Raw genomic sequence first — 17679 nt, 5'->3', positions numbered from 1 at the left:
TTGTTTACCCTCTAAAGAATAACATTTGTCTTGTTTGTAATAGTTCTGTTTTTTCCTTTGGTTAACAGTATTCTTCATGGTCAAAATCCTGATGGTGTGGTGTTCAGCACTGATGATTATTTTCGACAACAAGATGGATATACATATAACGTTGCTCAGCTTGGTGATGCTCATAACTGGAACCAGAAGAGAGGTGTGAACGCAGTAGAAGAATTGTTTTAGAGCTTGTATGGTTAGAAAATGCATATATAGCATAAATATGTACACATATGTCAGTGGTAAATTTACATGGAGTTCACAAATACATAATTTCTGTACCCTTTTTTTAGAACTAAAGATTCTGATGGGCTCTAGAAATCATTCTTTTTAATTTGTGCCAAAATCTGTACATCTATTTTAGTGGGTACTTCAGCCTGCTTGCAGGTTTAGGACAGAACAAATCCTGTTGGTCAGTGGCAACAGAGGAATGCCCTGTGTCCGGAAATTCCCTTCAGTGGCCAGCATGTCTGCCACCCCTCTCTGTTTCAGAGCTTGTCTGTGGGAAATTCGTGACTTCTGTTTGAAAATTTTGGACCAATACTTGGCCTTAGTAATGTTACTGTCTTATTTCCAGTCACGTCACAGACTGTGCTTGATTTGGGGGGCCATTATTCTCTCAGTTCTGCTTCCCTTTCTTACGTGTTTGCAGTGGATGGTGCCGTTGATGTCTTCATGGTGCAAACCAGATGAAAAAAAAGCTGGAGGCGAAAGGAAGGCTCTTTGTCTTCTGTTTCCCCACTTACATAGTGCCTCACTGGGTATTTCAGTTGGCTCTGCAGTGAAGACTAGAGTTGCCAACTTTCTGCTCACATAAAACTGAACACTCTTGTCCCTCCTTTCTTTCAAGGCCATATCCCTGTCCCCACTCACTCCATCTCTCTCTCTGTTGCTCATTCTCCACACCCTCATTCACTTCCTCCAGTTCATCAGGCTGGCTGAGGAGCTTGGAACATTGGACGGGGGTAAAGGCTGTGGCTGAGGGTGTGGGCTCTGGTTTGAAGTTTGAAATGAGGAGTTCAGAATGCAGGAGGGGATCTGCAAAAGTGAATAATCAGGGCTCTGCAGTCAGCTCTGGTACTCCTCATTGTCACAGATTTCTCCCATTGACCTGCTGTGTGGATGGCCAGAAAAATCAAACGAGGATACATCAATTCCAGCTGTGCTCACTGACCAATTTACCAGTAATATGGGGAAAAATAGTATAAAATCATATAATTAAAGACTGTATCTTTATGCATATGAACAAGGGAATTAAATCAAGGTTGCACAGATAAGCATTAGTTCTGCCATTTCCTAATTTTGTACACTTCATTTTGCAGATTTAGCACACATTTAACATAGTTTGGTTTTTTGTCTTTAATGACGTGAGGTTTTAAAAAAGTGAACTGACACTCACTCACAGTCCATCATGTTGAACCCTGCTGACTCTTGCCTGATTCATCAACATGATTTGGATCTTAAGTTGGTGCCTACCACTTGACCCAACCAGATAAGTGGTATCTGACTGTCATGAAAGCTTTTATGATCCTTCATTATTCTAATATCAGAATGCCTCACAATTTTTAAATGTATTTATTACTGCAATACCCTTGTAAGAAAAAAAAAAGAAAAAACAAACTACTACTATCATCTCTATTTCAAAGATGGGGAATTGAGGCAGTGTGAGGCTAAGTGACTTGCCAGTGGCTCACATTGGGAGTCAGTGGCAGAACAGAAATTTGTAGGCAGGTCTGTGAAGTCCAACTGTAGTGCTGGATCATCCTTCCTCTCTTTGTATGTTCCCCTCTAGAAGCACTAGTAGGCTGTGTGGACAGGCCACTAGAGGAAGATGACACATGAGATTTTATTAATGGAAATACTAGCTGCTTAAAGTAGTAAAGTAACTTAAGCATAAGTATTTCTAGAAGCATTTTTATGCCCTCTCCATCACAATGTGTGTTCCATGTGGCTCTTATTCTAGTAATTAACTCCAAAAGTAATTATAAAAGTTATGCAACTTATGGTTAGGGTTTTCCACTACAAATGCCCATCTGACATGTAGTATCTTTCTAGGAATCAAGAAAGCAGTAGGGAGTGTTGCCTTTTAACTATATAGCTTTGTTAGCACTTGTCTCTGATCAGTCGGTTACTGTTCGTTGGTTTACCCTGAAGCGGTACGCTAAGTAGGATCTAGTGAAATAGAAATCGAGTTTATACTACTTAATCACACTTAATTCTGTGCAAACCTCTTGTAGAGTAAAAATACTTAATATCATTGTACTTGAAAAAGAATATTCGTTCCGATTTTTCACACGTACAGAGAGTATATTGTAATCTTTTTTTTATTATGATTATTATTATTGCAGCAAAGCAAGCAATGGATCAGGGGAGATCTCCAGTTATAATAGACAACACTAATACTCAAGCTTGGGAAATGAAGCCCTACGTGGAAACAGTAAATATAACTATTGTGTCATTAAATCCATTATACTGTTTCTTTTGCAGACCTACTTTCACACAGCACATATGCAACTACTTTGTTTAGTAATGGTTTTCTTTTTTGATATACCTTCCTTTCCTCGAACAGACTATTTCTTTGACATAGCTGCCAACAGGTATGGGTTGTCTAGTTTCAATTGACTTTACTTAATCTTTTTAACCTGGGATGAAGCCTAGAGTGTGTGTGAGAACTGATCTAAAGTTCATTGGGTTAGGACTGCTTAGTATAGTGATTGCCAAGCCTCTGAGTGCCAAGCCCCTCTAATAAATTAAACACACTTTTTAAAATTATTTAATGCTATTATAAATACTGTAGCTGAAGTGGGTTTTTGGGGTGGAGGCTGACTGTTTCTATCACTCCATGTAATAACATTGTGACTGCTTAAAGGGTCATGAAACCCTAGTTTGAGAACTTCTGTTTTTAGTATTTAATTTTAAAAGTAGAATAGTTTTCATTAATATTTCCTCTGTTTGTTGCAGCATAAAATAACATAATAATATTACACCTATCATGCATACTGTGTTTCTTTGTTGTAGGCTCTGGGGAAAGGCTACAGAGTGGAATTCCATGAGCCAGACACATGGTGGAAGTTTGATCCTGAGGAGTTAGAAAAGTAAGACCTGTGTTAAGCCATCTTAAGGTTGTGGTTTTTTTTTTTTTAATTTTGGTTTAATTTCAGTTTTTCTAAGTATTTCAGTCACTAAATGCTTTACTGCTAATGTCTGTTTGCTACTATATACTGACCTCTGTTAATATTTATGTAAATATACTGTTTATGTAAATATCAATGCAGGGATACAGAGTGGAAGACTCTCCATCCTGGTTCCTTTGAAATCAGCAGCAAAACTTTCCATGGACTTAACTGGGAAAATTATCAGGTCCACAGGAAACACTTCCGTACAAAGTGAATGATTAACCTAATCTGGGAAATCATGGCTACAAGATGAGACTGAGGCCGTGAGCATTTATATAGATCAGACATTTATTCTATGTATAGAATAGATTAGAAACATTTTGTGCTTACACTTAAGGATGTAGCTCCATTCCTGCCCAGTGGGGATTAGGGAGAAAATTCCCATATAAGCTGGCAATTCTATAATTGGCCATATTTGTTTCTTAAAACTTTTCGCCATCCCCCCAAATTGTCTGGTGTTAAATATTGTTGGTGACAGGATCCTGGCTTAAACGCAAATTTGTTGTGATATGCTGCAACAGTGTCCATTTAATATTCCTAATTTCTGATGTTTGCCATCCACTGCAGATCATTTTGATATCTGTGGGATGTCAATGCATGCCAGGCAAACTTGGGAGAAGTCAAATGGATAAAGACACGTAGGGCTTGTCTACTCTTGCCCCCAACTTTGATGGGGGCATGTTAATCAGGGCGCCGGGAGATTACTGATGAAGTGCTGTGGTGAATACGCAGCACTTCATTAGGCTAATTCTCTCCTGCAGCAACTTCAAAGTTTGACGCTTCGAAGTTGTCGCGGGGGAGAGTTAGCCTAATGAAGTGCTGCATATTCACCGCAGCACTTCATTTGTAGTCTCCCATCGCCCTGATTAACATGCCCACTTCGAAGATGGGGGCAAGTGTAGACCCAGCCTTACTTTTTTTCCCCATCCCTTGTTGGCATGGTATTATTCTAAGCCTGGATACCTACAAAGTGTTTGGACTGAGTTAGCTTTGCAATGGTATGTTAAGAGGGGATAAGGGAAAAATAATAAACACATTCATTTCTAACTATATAGTAGTCAGAAGAGCATAACATTTTTGATTTTCTTGTTTTGGTAACTAAAAACATTAACAGTTAGATTCAAGCATGTTGTATATAAAATGAATAATAATTGTTAAACACTGAGAAATGCATGCATAATATCACTCAGGTTAAACTAAATTCTTAATGACCAAGTATATGAACTCTTTCAAAGTGTAGAACTGTTAGTTATTTGTGAAGCTACAGACTACTGTAGCTACATTAAAGAAGAGTAATTGTTGTAATACAATATTAGAGTGAAACAAAAATAGGTTTGCAAGTTCATTATCTCACCAGCTCTTAGTGGCTAAGCAGGGTAGGGTCTAGTTAGTAGTGTCTTCAAGGGTAATGCAGTGCTGCTTAAGAAGTGGTGTTTGGTAGTTTATTAAATAAATATTCTTTCCTCAAACTCAGTATCGAACAGGTATTGGATTTATTTGAGGTGCTTTACTGTGAGAATCAACGTATTTCCAATTAGTTCTGAACACATATAATTATGAAATAGTCCATGAAATGCTTCTGCAAGAGTTAAGGAAATTGATACTGGTGACCTGGCCAGATTCCTCTCTTGGTAATCACACTTCACATTTGTCCTGTAACTGAGTACAGTATTAGTATGCAGTCTTGTTTTACTATGTCAAACAGCTGCTGCTTCTCCCTCCATAAAGGCCTTCATTGATTAATTCATTCTTCCATGCAGGTCTAATGTGAATGGCACATGGAGGTAATAAATTACATCCTTGTGCTGGAGAGATTCATTCTGCCTTGGAATCCTGCTTCTTCAGGCTTTGTGCCATTGGAGGGCAGCTTTAAGCTGCAGTCATTGTGCCTTAGAAATCTTGTCTGTGGGCGCTATTGTGGGGAGGTATTAAACTAATGGATGCTATCATGGGAAGCAACTGTGGCCATGCTTCCTCCACAATCAGTACCACCCACTTTTGGGACTCTACAATTTCTCAGCAAATCCCTTCCTCAGTGCAAAGTCTTTGCAGCTGCTTTTGCCATTAGGGCTACGTCTACACTGCACAGTGATCTGTCGACAGAAGTCACTATCGAAAGGTACCTTCCAACAAAACTTGTGTTGACAGACTGCAGCCACACACCAAAGCAGATCACTCTGTCAGTCCTTTCTTAAGATTGACTTAAGATGGTCTGAAGGTCTGCAGAAGAAAAAGCAGCAGTCATGTTGTCATCTGCATGTCCTGGAGGTCTTGCTTTTTAGCCTTCAGTCTCTTGAGATTGAAAAGCTTCTCATTCATTCTATAGTCAACCTTCACACCATCTGGAAGCTTGCCATTAATGAGATGAAGGGTCATGGCAGTGAGGATGCAGAACAGTGATGGAGCAATGACACAGCTTTCTTTGACTCCCATTTTGACCTCAGAGGGTTCACAGTACCATAGCAGGCCTGTTGTTGTGAAGCAGCCTCAAGATACTAATGAATTTTTTGGGGCATCTGATCTTTGAGAAGGTGGTCCAATTGATTAATTCAAATGCTTTGGTCAGGTTGATGAAACTCCTGGATAAGGCTTGATTTTGTTCATGACATTTTCTTGCAGTTGTCAGGCAGTGAAGATCCTGTCTGCTGTTCCTTGGAATGGTCAGAAGCTACACTGTAAGCCACACTGGGTTTCTGGGAGAACTTCTTCTGAGAGTGGCAGGAGTGAGTTTGCAAGGATTCACACTAAGATTTTCTCTGCCACCCCCAGGAGGGAGATGCCACAATAGTTTCCACAGTCAAATTTGTTGCTGTTCTTGAAGAGATTGATAATCAGTGTGTCTTTGAAATCTTGGGGCATCTGCTCCCTGTCCCAGATCTTGAGAGTCAGGAGGTAGAGTTGATTGGCCTACCTTCTTTGAAGATTCCATCTAGTCCGGTTGCCTTGTTGCGCTTCATCGCTTTGATAGCAGCTTGGATCTCACTCAGGATAGGAAGTGTTGGAAGATCATCACTAGGCATTTGCTGAGGGATTTGGACAAGGGATTCTAGAACCACAGTGGAAGTGTGGTTCAGGAACTCATGTAGTGCTCCCTTCAGCAAGAAGCAATAGCTTCATTGTTTTTCAAGAGTTGTAACAGCAACGAAGGGTCCTGTGGCACCTTATAGACTAACACCTTAGTCTGTAAGGTGCCACAGGACCCTTTTTTGCTGTTACAGATCCAGACTAACACAGCTACCCCTCTGATACTTTCAAGAGTTGGGTATCATCCTTTGATCTCGGGATTGATTCCATAGTTTTTTGGTCCATAAACAGCTTTGGTAGCATTGAAAAAACATCTTACATCGTTGATGTCTGTGAGATGCTGGAGTTCTCACGCCTTCTCTGTTCAGCACTGTTTTTCAGAGTCCTTGTTTTCTGTTGGCCTTGGCACGTGCATCTCTATTTGTTGTGAAGTTGATGTTGCTTTGACAGGTCCTAAAGGCTTTTCTTTTTGCCTCATTCACGTGTTCAATTTCCACATCATTCTCATCAAACCAGTCCTCATGCTGCTTGGACTGGTAGCCAATGGTTTCTCCACAAGCTCCAATGATGGCTTTTTTCGTCTGATACCAGTGTTCTTCCACATCTTCATGGCATGCTGTCGGCAGCTTACTTTGGATATATACTATTTCTAAGTAGATGTTCCAAAGACAACAGACACAGGTTGCTTCTACCCTCGCCTTCTCCCGTCGGAGGGGGCATGATAATGAGGTGCTAACATGCATAATCAGCGCCTCATTAGCGTTATGGCAGCCGTGCGAGTTTCAAAGTGTAGTCTTCAAATTGCAGATTGACAGTGTGGATGCAGGCAGCTTCGAAATAAGCCCCACTTCAACATTCCCTTACTCCCACCTAATTTTGTGGGAGTAAGGGAATGTCAAAGTGGGGCACTTATTTCAAAGCTGCCTGCATCTACACTGTCAATCTGCAATTCGAAGTCTGCACTTGAAATTCGTGTGGCCGCCATTATGCTAATGAGGTGCTGAATATGCACATTAGGGCCTATTAACCTGCTTCAAATTACCTCATTACCATGCCCCCTCCAACAGGGTGTGGGAGGGGTGAGGTGGGTGTAGAAGCAGCCAGAGGGATAAAAAACTGACTTTAAACTGACTTGAGGCCTTGTTCCCAGTCCAGGAAAGAGAGAGGTACTGCTATTGCAGGCGGGCTCTATCCCTGGCAGAAGGGTTGGAAAAAAATTGGCTTACTGGGTCTCCATTAAACTCAGGGGTGACTTCTGATTGGCTGTTTGTTTTTACATGTCTGTTATCTGCTGAACAAATGTGCTTGATTAGAAAAACTTGTGTGGTAACATGTAACGGCTGGCAATCACAGGTCTGTTTAGGCAGACTGGCTTGTTGGTGTTATTGCAGCAGAAGACCAGAAGCTGTGCAGCTTTAACACCACAGGTTGGGGATGAGCAGTGAGATGTAGATCCCTGCCAAAGATAGGTGATAACTGGTAGCCAGAAACCTTGAAGTGGGTGCCCTGAATGGACCACAAAGAGGGAAATTTAGGTGCAGTTGCTCTTAAATTGTGACAGGCAGCATTTCTGTATAAAGGAAAATACTTTTATTTTATGTTTTTGAATGTATGGTATATGTAATACATTTTTAAAAGATGTACTATAATTTGAATGTTATAAGATGGTATATATTGTGCAACTAAGTCTGAACTTCCATACACTACACCATATTGTTTTTCAGAAGTGTATAGTTGGTTGTTGAAGTGAGTTTATCTATTTCAGCTATATTTAAGCTTATGGTATTGTAGTGATAGAAAAACCTATGTGATCCTTCTGGATCTTGAAAGTGGACAGAACATTAAATGATTATCTTTGACCGTTTGGATGGATGGAAAGGATAAAACAAAAGATATTCTTCCAAAGTTTGAGAGACTGTAAACACATAAAAGGCACCAAACAATTTATTTATATTTGTTATATTTGTAGGAGGAATAAACATGGGGTCTCTCGTGAGAAGATTGCTCAGATGTTGGAACGATATGAATATCAAATGTCCATCTCTCTTGTAATGAATTCAGTGGAGCCGCCTCACAAAAACACGCAAAGGCCACCTCCACATCGAAGACAGAGGTGGGGAAGCATTGTAGACTCTTGGAGTTCTTTCAGTGTTTCAAATAACAGATAACAGGTTACGTTCAACTAACACCAGGTTGATTACCCCTTTAAAATTATTAAACAGTGGACTTTCTCCGATGTTTAAATAGGCTTAATTCAGTTAAAGGGCCATTCTCTCTTGGAGATTGCTCCATTACACAAAGCTTTGGAGTTTAAATGTAAATAACATTTAATATAAAAAGTATGTTAAATGGTTTTACAATCTATATTTATTACATTTGTACTAACTTTGATTTCTGGACAGTGTGAAATAAAAGAGTCTACAGATGAAACTGTTGAACAGTTTTTTAAGACAGTCCTAACAAAACTTAGTTGTTTTTTTTAAACTGAACTCAGAAAAGCCTATGAATAGGTTGTGTGTGTAGTTACTACATTTTAACAATTTTCACTGCTTTTAATATTCTATCCAACTTTTACCAGGTTTTATAATGAACATTTACGTTTTCTATTTCTTGCTGGATGCTTATTTATTTTAATTGGCATCCAAAATGTTGCCACACTTACAACCCAGATTTTCTTCCCGCCCCTTTTGTTGCCGTCTTTACTTTTAGTCAAGTCTTATCTGGCAGCTAAACCTATGTGCTCCAAATGCTGTATTCACCATCCTGAGATTGCTTACTATTATTTGTCTCAAAGTTGTTTGCCATCTACTGGAATACCCAGTGTAGTTTGTGACTTAAAAGCAGCTACATTTATTTTTTGAAATTTTTGTTGGCATGAAAATGTACAGTTTCGTTTCTTTAAGTTTACATTTTTAAGATGTTTTTTGGGATTTTTTTTGTTTTGTTTTTTCTTACAAAAAAGCCCTCACATAAACTCCAGAATAGTTAAAATATTAATTTTGCAGGGCCCATCTGCAGTTGGAATATGTGCAGTTGCACTAATTAGGTACAGGTGGACAACGGTCTCCCATTCTGTAAAACCACATTACATTCTTATCAGTATTTTGGGACAGGTAGTGTTCTCTGCTTAGCAGATGTCTAAAATTGAGCCAGCATGGAGATTGATCATTTTATTGCTATAGATCCTCTTTTTACCTCTGGCTTAAACACCGGTATGATAGTAAGTTTTAAATTTAATACTTGCATTTTTCCTGGTCCCTTAACTAATAGCTAATAAAGTCTCTCTCTGTCTGTTATTGCAGCCATTGTTATAGTAGTCCAATGTAAGTCTGACCAAATTAGTATCTTGTTCTTATGTTTTATGGTTTTATATTAATGAAAATCTTACTTAAACAGCAGTTAACAGTGCATTTTGGGACTCTACCAGATTGGATTTTCTGTTATGCATTAATAAATATGGGGGAGATTTTGATGGCAAATTTGTTCAAGAATATTTGTCCATTGGCTAGATCTTCATTTAATATTTAATTCTGGTCTTCAAAGACAATTGTAAAGAACTTGGTTGTGTGGAATACTATTACCATAAGGTAGCAATTATAATGCAGACACCAAGATGTATTTTTCACTTGCGTGCAAGGAATGGATATGTTTGGTAAGCCTTGCTGAACATATTTATGCTCTGGTGATACAATGGCAGAAAAAGAAATTCACATATCTATAATGGCTGCTCAAGTAATCTGATTTTAAGGCAAACCTCATTAATTTCAAAGAATGTAATATGGTATCAGTTCGTACATCTACAACAAGGAGCTATTCATACAAGACATCTACAGGAAATGAGATGGGTTTAACTGTCTTTTGATGCTTTTAAGGTGATCACAAAGGTCATTGGCTGTCAGCATGCTTTCTGACTGATGAGAACCACAAAACAAGGTTTAAAATCAGAGTCTCTTACTTGAAAAGGGGTTTGATGCAATTAAGACTGCTGTAGTTGTGTAGTAAACCAAAACAACTCCAAAACCAATAAACATATAGTTGAAAATATGGATATAACAGATACATCAGTCGTCCATTTTTAAGATTTAGGTATCTATTACAGTGTAGTAAGACTGCTATAGTAAATGAAGAAAGGGGGAAACGAGTTAAATAGGTGTGTACTGTGAGAATATAAATCCTATGGGTTCCTGTTTGTTTTGTATGATGATACTTGAAAACTGGCCATGATTATCCATTTTTAAATACTGGAAGGATCTTATGGTTAGTATGCTTTATTGTTTGAAATAAAACATGAATGTAAAGAAAATCAGCTATCTTGTAGAACTCTAAAAGATGCAGTTCTATAATGCATAAACATGTAATCATGTTTTCTTATTACATGTTTAGACCTGATTACATGTTTAAAAGGACATTCATGTTAAACGCTACTATTTAAAAACAAAGTTTCCTTAGCAGGGCTATAAATAAATTTGATAATTAAAGCTGAAATAGTTTGATAAAAATTTTTTTCTTCACTTTTTGCATTTTCCTCCACTTAGATTTTTTCAGCTATTGTTCATCTTCAGTTTTCACTTTGATTAACTCTCCAGGAGAGTGTTTAAAAAAACAAACAAAGTTTTTATTAATATTTAAAAGGAAAAAAACTATTTACATTTTTATTCTCTTAACCAGGAAGTATTTTTGCAATTTTTAAAGAAAAATCTAAATCTCAGTTCTAAAAGTACCTGACTTTGTCTGAGCCATGGCACAAAATGTGTTGGGCCTAGTCCCTATTTATGGAGAGTCCAAGTATGCAGTGAAAACTTTTAGGATGTTATACAGCTGCGATTTTAGTATTCTGAGAAGAATATATTATCAGGCCTGCATTAAAGTGTTTTTTGAAAGGGGAATATATGAATCTGTATTGGGGTCATGTTAAATAAACCATAAAAGCATTATTTTATTTTTGAGAAAGAGCAGAAAAGGAAAGTTAAGGGAAAGTTGTAGATGTCTTGAAAGGGTAGCTTTATATAAAAATACATGTCATAGTATTAACGAGTAGCAGGTTCCACTGCACAAAATAGTAGAGCACTGGTTTAAGGTATTAGTTTCAGATGAAGCATCTGTGTTTAGAATCATCAAAAAAAGATTTTGGATTTTTTAATTGGGATTTGTTATTTAAGGATAATCTATTAAATCTGGTAATCTTCTAATTGTGCTAAGGTTTTGAGATGGTTTTCCATATGAACGTAATAGACAATAAATATAAACACATAGCTGAACGAATGTTTTAAATGCACTTTTCAGGTTAATGGCGTTTAGCATTTTGAAGAGACATGTCAGTACGATTTTGTTTTATTGCGAGGCAATTGTGGAAACTGTATTTTAAAATAGAATCTCAGAAATACCCAGGTTGAAAAATTCAAACATTTAATGCAGTCTTTCTGTGATTCTGTACAGCTATTGTGCAATTTTAAATTTCTACGTGATGTAAATCTAACATGATGTTTTGATAGAAATTTTATTATATCAAAGAGTTGACATGCTATTTTTTGTTTTCGTAATGGTTTTGGTCATTTGCAAAGTATTGCAGTTAAGATGTTTTTGTAGTTAATGCATGAATTGTTAAAATGTTTGACATATAGCATATTTCATAAGTTAACGTTCTATTAAATGCATGATCTAATTATATCTTATTCACAATCACTTGTATTAGTTTTTCTTCAGTTTTCATGTCTGGTTATCAAGGCAAATGTCCTTAAAGAAGACATGGAAATCATGGGGAAAAAGTCAGAATTATTTTCTGTGTCCCAAATCTGTGTACTCTTAATCATAAAAATACATTACCACATTGAGAGGGGGAGAAGTTTTAGGAAACCTCTCTTCACCTACCACTGTGATTTTGTCAGTTTGTCTTGGCCATAGTAAGGTTAGAAAATTACTTGGTTTTGTTTTCAGAGTATGTAATTTATGTACTACACCATGGTATTATAGAAAAAAATGGTCAGTGGCTGGAATCGAGTATGTTTTAGTAAGGATTCTGCAATAACTTAATGCTCAGCTTTTAAAGGATATTGGGAACTTGAAGCTGAGTTTTTAGCTTTCACTGGGAAATTTTTGTTTATATGGTGAGGTTTAATTCTTGTCTAAAATATTAAAAAACAATGTACAGTCATCTTCTGTGTTTTTGGCCTGTCTGGAATTATAATTAATGGGTTGTGGTTATGTTTGTGGTATAAAAAGCACACAAATGAAAGTAAGCTAGTGTGAAAAATATATTACATTTTGCAACTTGCAATGTTAACAGCATCTTTGGGAAATCTGATTCTATCCTATCTGTAAATCTGTGTTCTAGGATAAGCGCAAAGGTGTGGTAAGTATAAACAAAGTGAAATTGTTCTGATTGTTATATTTTGATTTTGCTACGTTTTATTTCCTTGTGTTTTGTATATAATATTTCTCATTTTCTAATCTAAAAATAGCCATCAAAGTAAGACTGTTCATTAATTTTGATGCAATGGCATACAGTAGAACTTTGCTAATTTACATTTTACTAGCACTTGTTATAATCTGCCCAAAAATATCCTTATTATCCTTACCTCTTAGCAAATGTATTGGAGACCATTTTTTTCCCAGAAGATAGAGAAAACTACTAGCAGAGGGACTGTTCTAGATTTGATTTAACAAATGGGGGGAACTGAGAATTGGACAGTGGAAGGCAGCTTGCATGAAAGGGATTGTTAAATGATAGAGTTCAGGAATGCTCAGAGGGAAAACAGCACAATAATGATAACGGGTATCAAGAAGGCAGACTTTAGCAAACACAGTGATTTGTTAGGTAGGACACCATGCCCAACAAATGGGGAAAAACAGTTAAAGGTTTATGGTAGTTTTTCAAGGAGACACTATGAAGTGCACAAAAGGCAACTATCCCACTGCATAGGAAAGATAGAAGATATGGAAGGAGACCACCCTGGCGTAAAAAGATGTTTCATTATCTGAAACTCAAAAGAGAGTCCTACAAAAAGTGGAAAGACACAAAAAGAGATTAGCAATAGAGATATATACGTCTATACTTACTAAAAACTTTGAAGTGGCCATGCTAGTGGCCAGATCGAAGAATACTAATGAGGCACTGAAATACATATTCAGCGCCTCATTAACATGCCACCAGCTGCGGAACTTCGAAATCGCCCCATTTTGCTCCTGCGTGGCTGGTTTAGATGGGGGTCGTTTTCGAAAGGACCCCACCAACATTGAAATCCCCTTATTGCTATGAGCCTTACTGTAGACAAGTTCCATGGGAGCAAAATGCGGGAATTTCAAAGTGCCGCAGCTGGCAGCATGCTAATGAGATGCTGAATATGCATTTCAGCACCTCATTAGTATTCTTCGATCTGGCCATTAGCATGGCCATTTCGAAGTTTTTGGTAAGTGTAGGCATAGCCACAGAGTAACAGGATGTTCTATAAATACATTAGAAGAGGAAAGCCAAGAACAGGATAGGTCTGTTACTCAGGAAATCAGAAAATGTGGAAATAGCAGAAGTATTATACACGTTTTTTGTTTGTTTTGCTAAAAGGTTTAGTATCAACTGTATGTCCATCTTAATGAATGCCAGTGAAAATAAGGTAGGATCAGAGGCCAAAATTTATGTGAAAAGGTCATTCAAGACAGTGTCAAAACTTTACTAAGGCAAGGTAAACCAAATCTGCCACTTGCCTTCATACAGAAGAACACATTAAAAATTTCTTAAACAAATTAATTGTCTTTACGTCACGAGGACCTGAAATACTATATTGTAGAACAATGAAGGTGCTGACAGGAGATGTCCAAACCTTTAGCAATTATCTTTGAATGTCGTGGAAGGTTAGAGAGATTCCAGAGAACTGGAAAACGGCTGTTATAATGCCCTTGCATAAAAAGTGGGAATAAAGACAATCCAGGGAAATTCTGAGCAGTTCTTTAATTTCAGTACCCAGAAAGGAAATGAAGCAAATAGTTAAGTGGTTTTCAGACACCTAGTCTGCTTCTACACAACTTCCTCCCTTCCAAAAGGGGCCTGGTAATAAGCAAAGGGGAATATTCAAATGATGTGCAGATTTAAATATCTCATGCCTTATTTGCATAGTCCCACGAGATTTTGCTGCCAGAAGAGCCTCTTCCAGAAGCTACAGAGCTGTGTAGATGGGGCCCTTCCAGAAGGACACCCCCCCCACCTTCTGAAAGCTCTCTTATTCCTAAAATAAGGAATAAGGAGGTTTTCAGAAGTGGGGGTTCCTTTCAGAAGGGCCCCACTCTTCTGGGTGGAGGGAAGGTGTACAGGCGGTATATCTTAATTTTAGTAAGGTTTTGACACTGGTCTCACATGACCCTCTTGAACAAATTTTGGCCTCTGATCTCACCATATTTTCACTGGCATTTTGGTCTGGTATCCCATGACCTTCTCACAGAGTAGATGGAGCTACAATAAAGTGGATTCTTAACTGGTTGGAAAGCCATTCCTTGGGGTTGTGTGTACACGGGCACAAATCTTCGAAATAGCCATATTTTGAAGATTACTAATGAAGCACTGAATTGAATATTCAGCATCTCATTAGCATTAGGATGCTTCCAGCCACAGCACTTTGAAAGCGCCGCTTTCGAAAGTGGGTGGCTTGGCGCAGCTACACGGGTCCCTTTCGAAAGGACCCGCACTTTTTGAAATCCCCTTATTCCGATCAATGAGCGGGATAAGGGGATTTCGAAAGGTGCGGGGTCCTTTCGAAAAGGACCCCCGTGTAGCCGCTCCAAGCCGCCCAGTTTCGAAAGTACCGTGGCTGGAAGCGTCCTAATGCTAATAAGGTGCTGAATATTCAATTCAGCACCTCGTTAGTAATCTTTGAAATGGCCATTAGCATGGCCGTTTCGAAGATTTGTGCCCGTGTAGAATGAGAGACCAGAGACTTAAACCTCTTTTCATAGAGTTTGTACGCTGGCCCCAGTTGGAGGACACAGCACTGACTCACATGGTGTGCAGTGCACTGGATTTGGTGTGGGAAGTTTTGGCACTACAAAAAGATGACCACAGGGAGCATCGACACCACTCTCTGACACAAAAGGCTGGTTTGTCAGCTTGGCACAGCTCCCAGTCCCTGGTGCCATGGGAAAAAAAAGCAGGCTGACTGTGGCCATTCACTGGCCAACAAGACCAGCCAAGATCCAGTGGTGGTGCAGCCTACATCAGGTTGCCATAGGCTGAGCCCCTCGATTCTGACACCATTGACTCTACCCTTAGAACTGGGCTATCGAGTCTTTTGGCTCCCTGGTGTGTGAGGTATTGGAGGAGGACTTGAGCCTTTCCTCCACACCTGATACATTTGAGTTCATCAGGATCTGACTGAAATGATGGCACTAGCACCATATGAGGTACACTCAGTGTTACTGCCCACAGTAGCTTCAGCACTGGCTGTGGGACCACTCTTGGCACCTCTGTTGCCTCCCCTTATTATTTGGACAGTAGGATTAACTTCTTCACTGACGGTGGCACCACATTCCACTTGGCACCATGGAAAGTCTGCTGCAATGAGCCATGGGTTGCTCCCCACGGTACTGATCTCCAGCACAAACTCTACTCTTGCCTGGCTAGGCTCAGATTACACTTTGGACTTGGAGTCTGAGTCTTCTGTGTCTCACAGCTCACAATACAGTTCAAGATCACACCACCAGCCTTGGCACCACCAAACCAATGTGTTCACAGCACCAGTAAAGTCCTGGCCTCCTCAGTGCCAACCCCTTATGCAGTGGCCCTTTGAGACACTCTGGGCCTATTGGCAGGGTCAGGGATAGGACCAGGTTTCCAGGGCAGCCTGGATGGCCTCCCCTGCCTGTGTACCTCCCTCAGTGTGTTTGGTTACCTCGGAACTCCCCCAGGCCCTGGAGGGTACATCTGTTGATCACAAGGCCCCAGTGTGGAGGCAAGCTGTCACACAGCTTCCATCATTCCTCATTACCTCTGAGCCAGCTCCCAGCAGAGGGCATCACCAGGAGCCTGAGGGTCAGGAGGACCCTATTCCACCCACTGCTTCCTCATCATCTCTGAACAAAGCTGTGGCTGGTACATCCTTGTTCCCTCTGTCCATGGACTCAAAAGCCCACCAGGGTGTCCTGTAGCATACGAGACAAAGCCTTAATATGTTCTCTGAGGCAGTCATGGAGGACTCTGATTTCATAGTGGACATATTGGCCCTTGAAGGCATTGAGTATTCAAGCTACCACTAAGGTGCTCTGGTAAACACTGGCCTTTCTACCACCAGCAGCCAAGGAGATTAAAAAGTGCTACTTCGTCCTTCAAAAGGGATATGAATATCTGTTCACCCGTCTGCAGCTGGTGGATGACACGGTCAACCACAAAGAGCATTAAAGCCAGCTGGAGTCAGTGCCAAAAAATGAGGCAAAAATGCAGGACCTCTTTGGTGGCAAGTCTTCTCAATCAGGAGGTGCCAGCTCCTCATCTTCAATCGGCAAGTAGTACTAAGTCACTATGCAAGTCTATACACTATCAAAACAAAAAGCCAGTCAAGTAGCACTTTAAAGACTAGCAAAATAGTTTATTGGGTGAGCTTTCGTGGGACAGACCCATTTCTTCAGACCATAGCCAGACCAGAACAGACTCAATATTTAAGGCACAGAGAACCAAAAACAGTAAGCAAGGAGGACAAATCAGAAACAGATAATCAAGTTGAGCAAATCAGAGAGTGGAGGGGTGGCGGGAGGTTCTCTGTGCCTTAAATATTGAGTCTGTTCTGGTCTGGCTATGGTCTGAAGAAGTGGGTCTGTCCCACGAAAGCTCACCCAATAAACTATTTTGCTAGTCTTTAAAGTGCTACTTGACTGCTTTTTGTTTTGATAAGTCACTATGCATTTAACTCCTGGAATGAGCTCTTGAAATTCCAGGAGCTGCTCCCATTGGAGGCTGCCCTATAGGAAGGAAGAATGGTAGCTAGAATCTCTCTGCAGACCGTCTTGGACACAGCTGACTCAGTGGCAGGGACTGTGGGCATGGCCATCAATATGTGGCACAGCTCATGGCTGCAGGTATCTGGCTAGCTGGTGCAGATCACCATCCAGGGCCTCCCTTTTGATAGTACATGCTATTTTATGGAGGAGATGGATGGACAAACAAGCAAACCTGTGATTCCAGGCTGTACAACTTGGAAGGGCAAAGTTAAAATCCCTGGGGATCCAGCCCCCCCAGTGGAAGCTGCTTAAACCCCAGATGCTTCTGCAATTGTATTCTCCCTGGCTGTCCTTATTTCTTCCTAGCAGCTGGGGAACTGGTGCCCCACACTCAAATTCAAGGATGCTTATTTTCATGTATCAATCATTGTGGCATACGGATGGTTCCTCAGGTTTGGAGAAGCAGTTCAGCACTATCAGTTCACTGTTATCATTCAGTCTTATCACGGCACCTTATGTCTTTACAAAA

At 39.6% G+C, this 17679-nt stretch overlaps 1 protein-coding gene across 7 annotated transcripts in view; it reads left to right on the top strand.

Moving 5' to 3' along the window:
• Positions 1–17679, top strand: part of N4BP2L2 (NEDD4 binding protein 2 like 2) — a 91448-nt gene that overhangs the window by 16660 nt on the left and 57109 nt on the right. For 5 of the 7 annotated variants that reach the window (XR_012644279.1, XM_074986335.1, XM_074986307.1 and 2 more), the window contains exons 3-6: positions 69–193; positions 2385–2473; positions 3055–3131; positions 8206–8349. Coding sequence is in view for 6 of the 7 variants with exons in the window: in XM_074986335.1 (XP_074842436.1) it covers positions 69–193; positions 2385–2473; positions 3055–3131; positions 8206–8349 (435 nt within the window). In the remaining variant the exon portion in view is untranslated. Of the gene's footprint in view, positions 1–68; positions 194–2381; positions 2474–3054; positions 3132–8205; positions 12496–17679 lie in introns of those variants that run through there. The other 2 variants (XM_074986343.1, XM_074986351.1) reach the window with 2 other exon arrangements.

The sequence above is a fragment of the Carettochelys insculpta genome, chromosome 1 (assembly GCF_033958435.1).
Source record: "Carettochelys insculpta isolate YL-2023 chromosome 1, ASM3395843v1, whole genome shotgun sequence".
NCBI lineage: Eukaryota > Metazoa > Chordata > Testudines > Carettochelyidae > Carettochelys > Carettochelys insculpta.
Note: the sequence above shows the minus strand (reverse complement) of the source record. Positions and strands in the feature narration are given on the sequence as shown.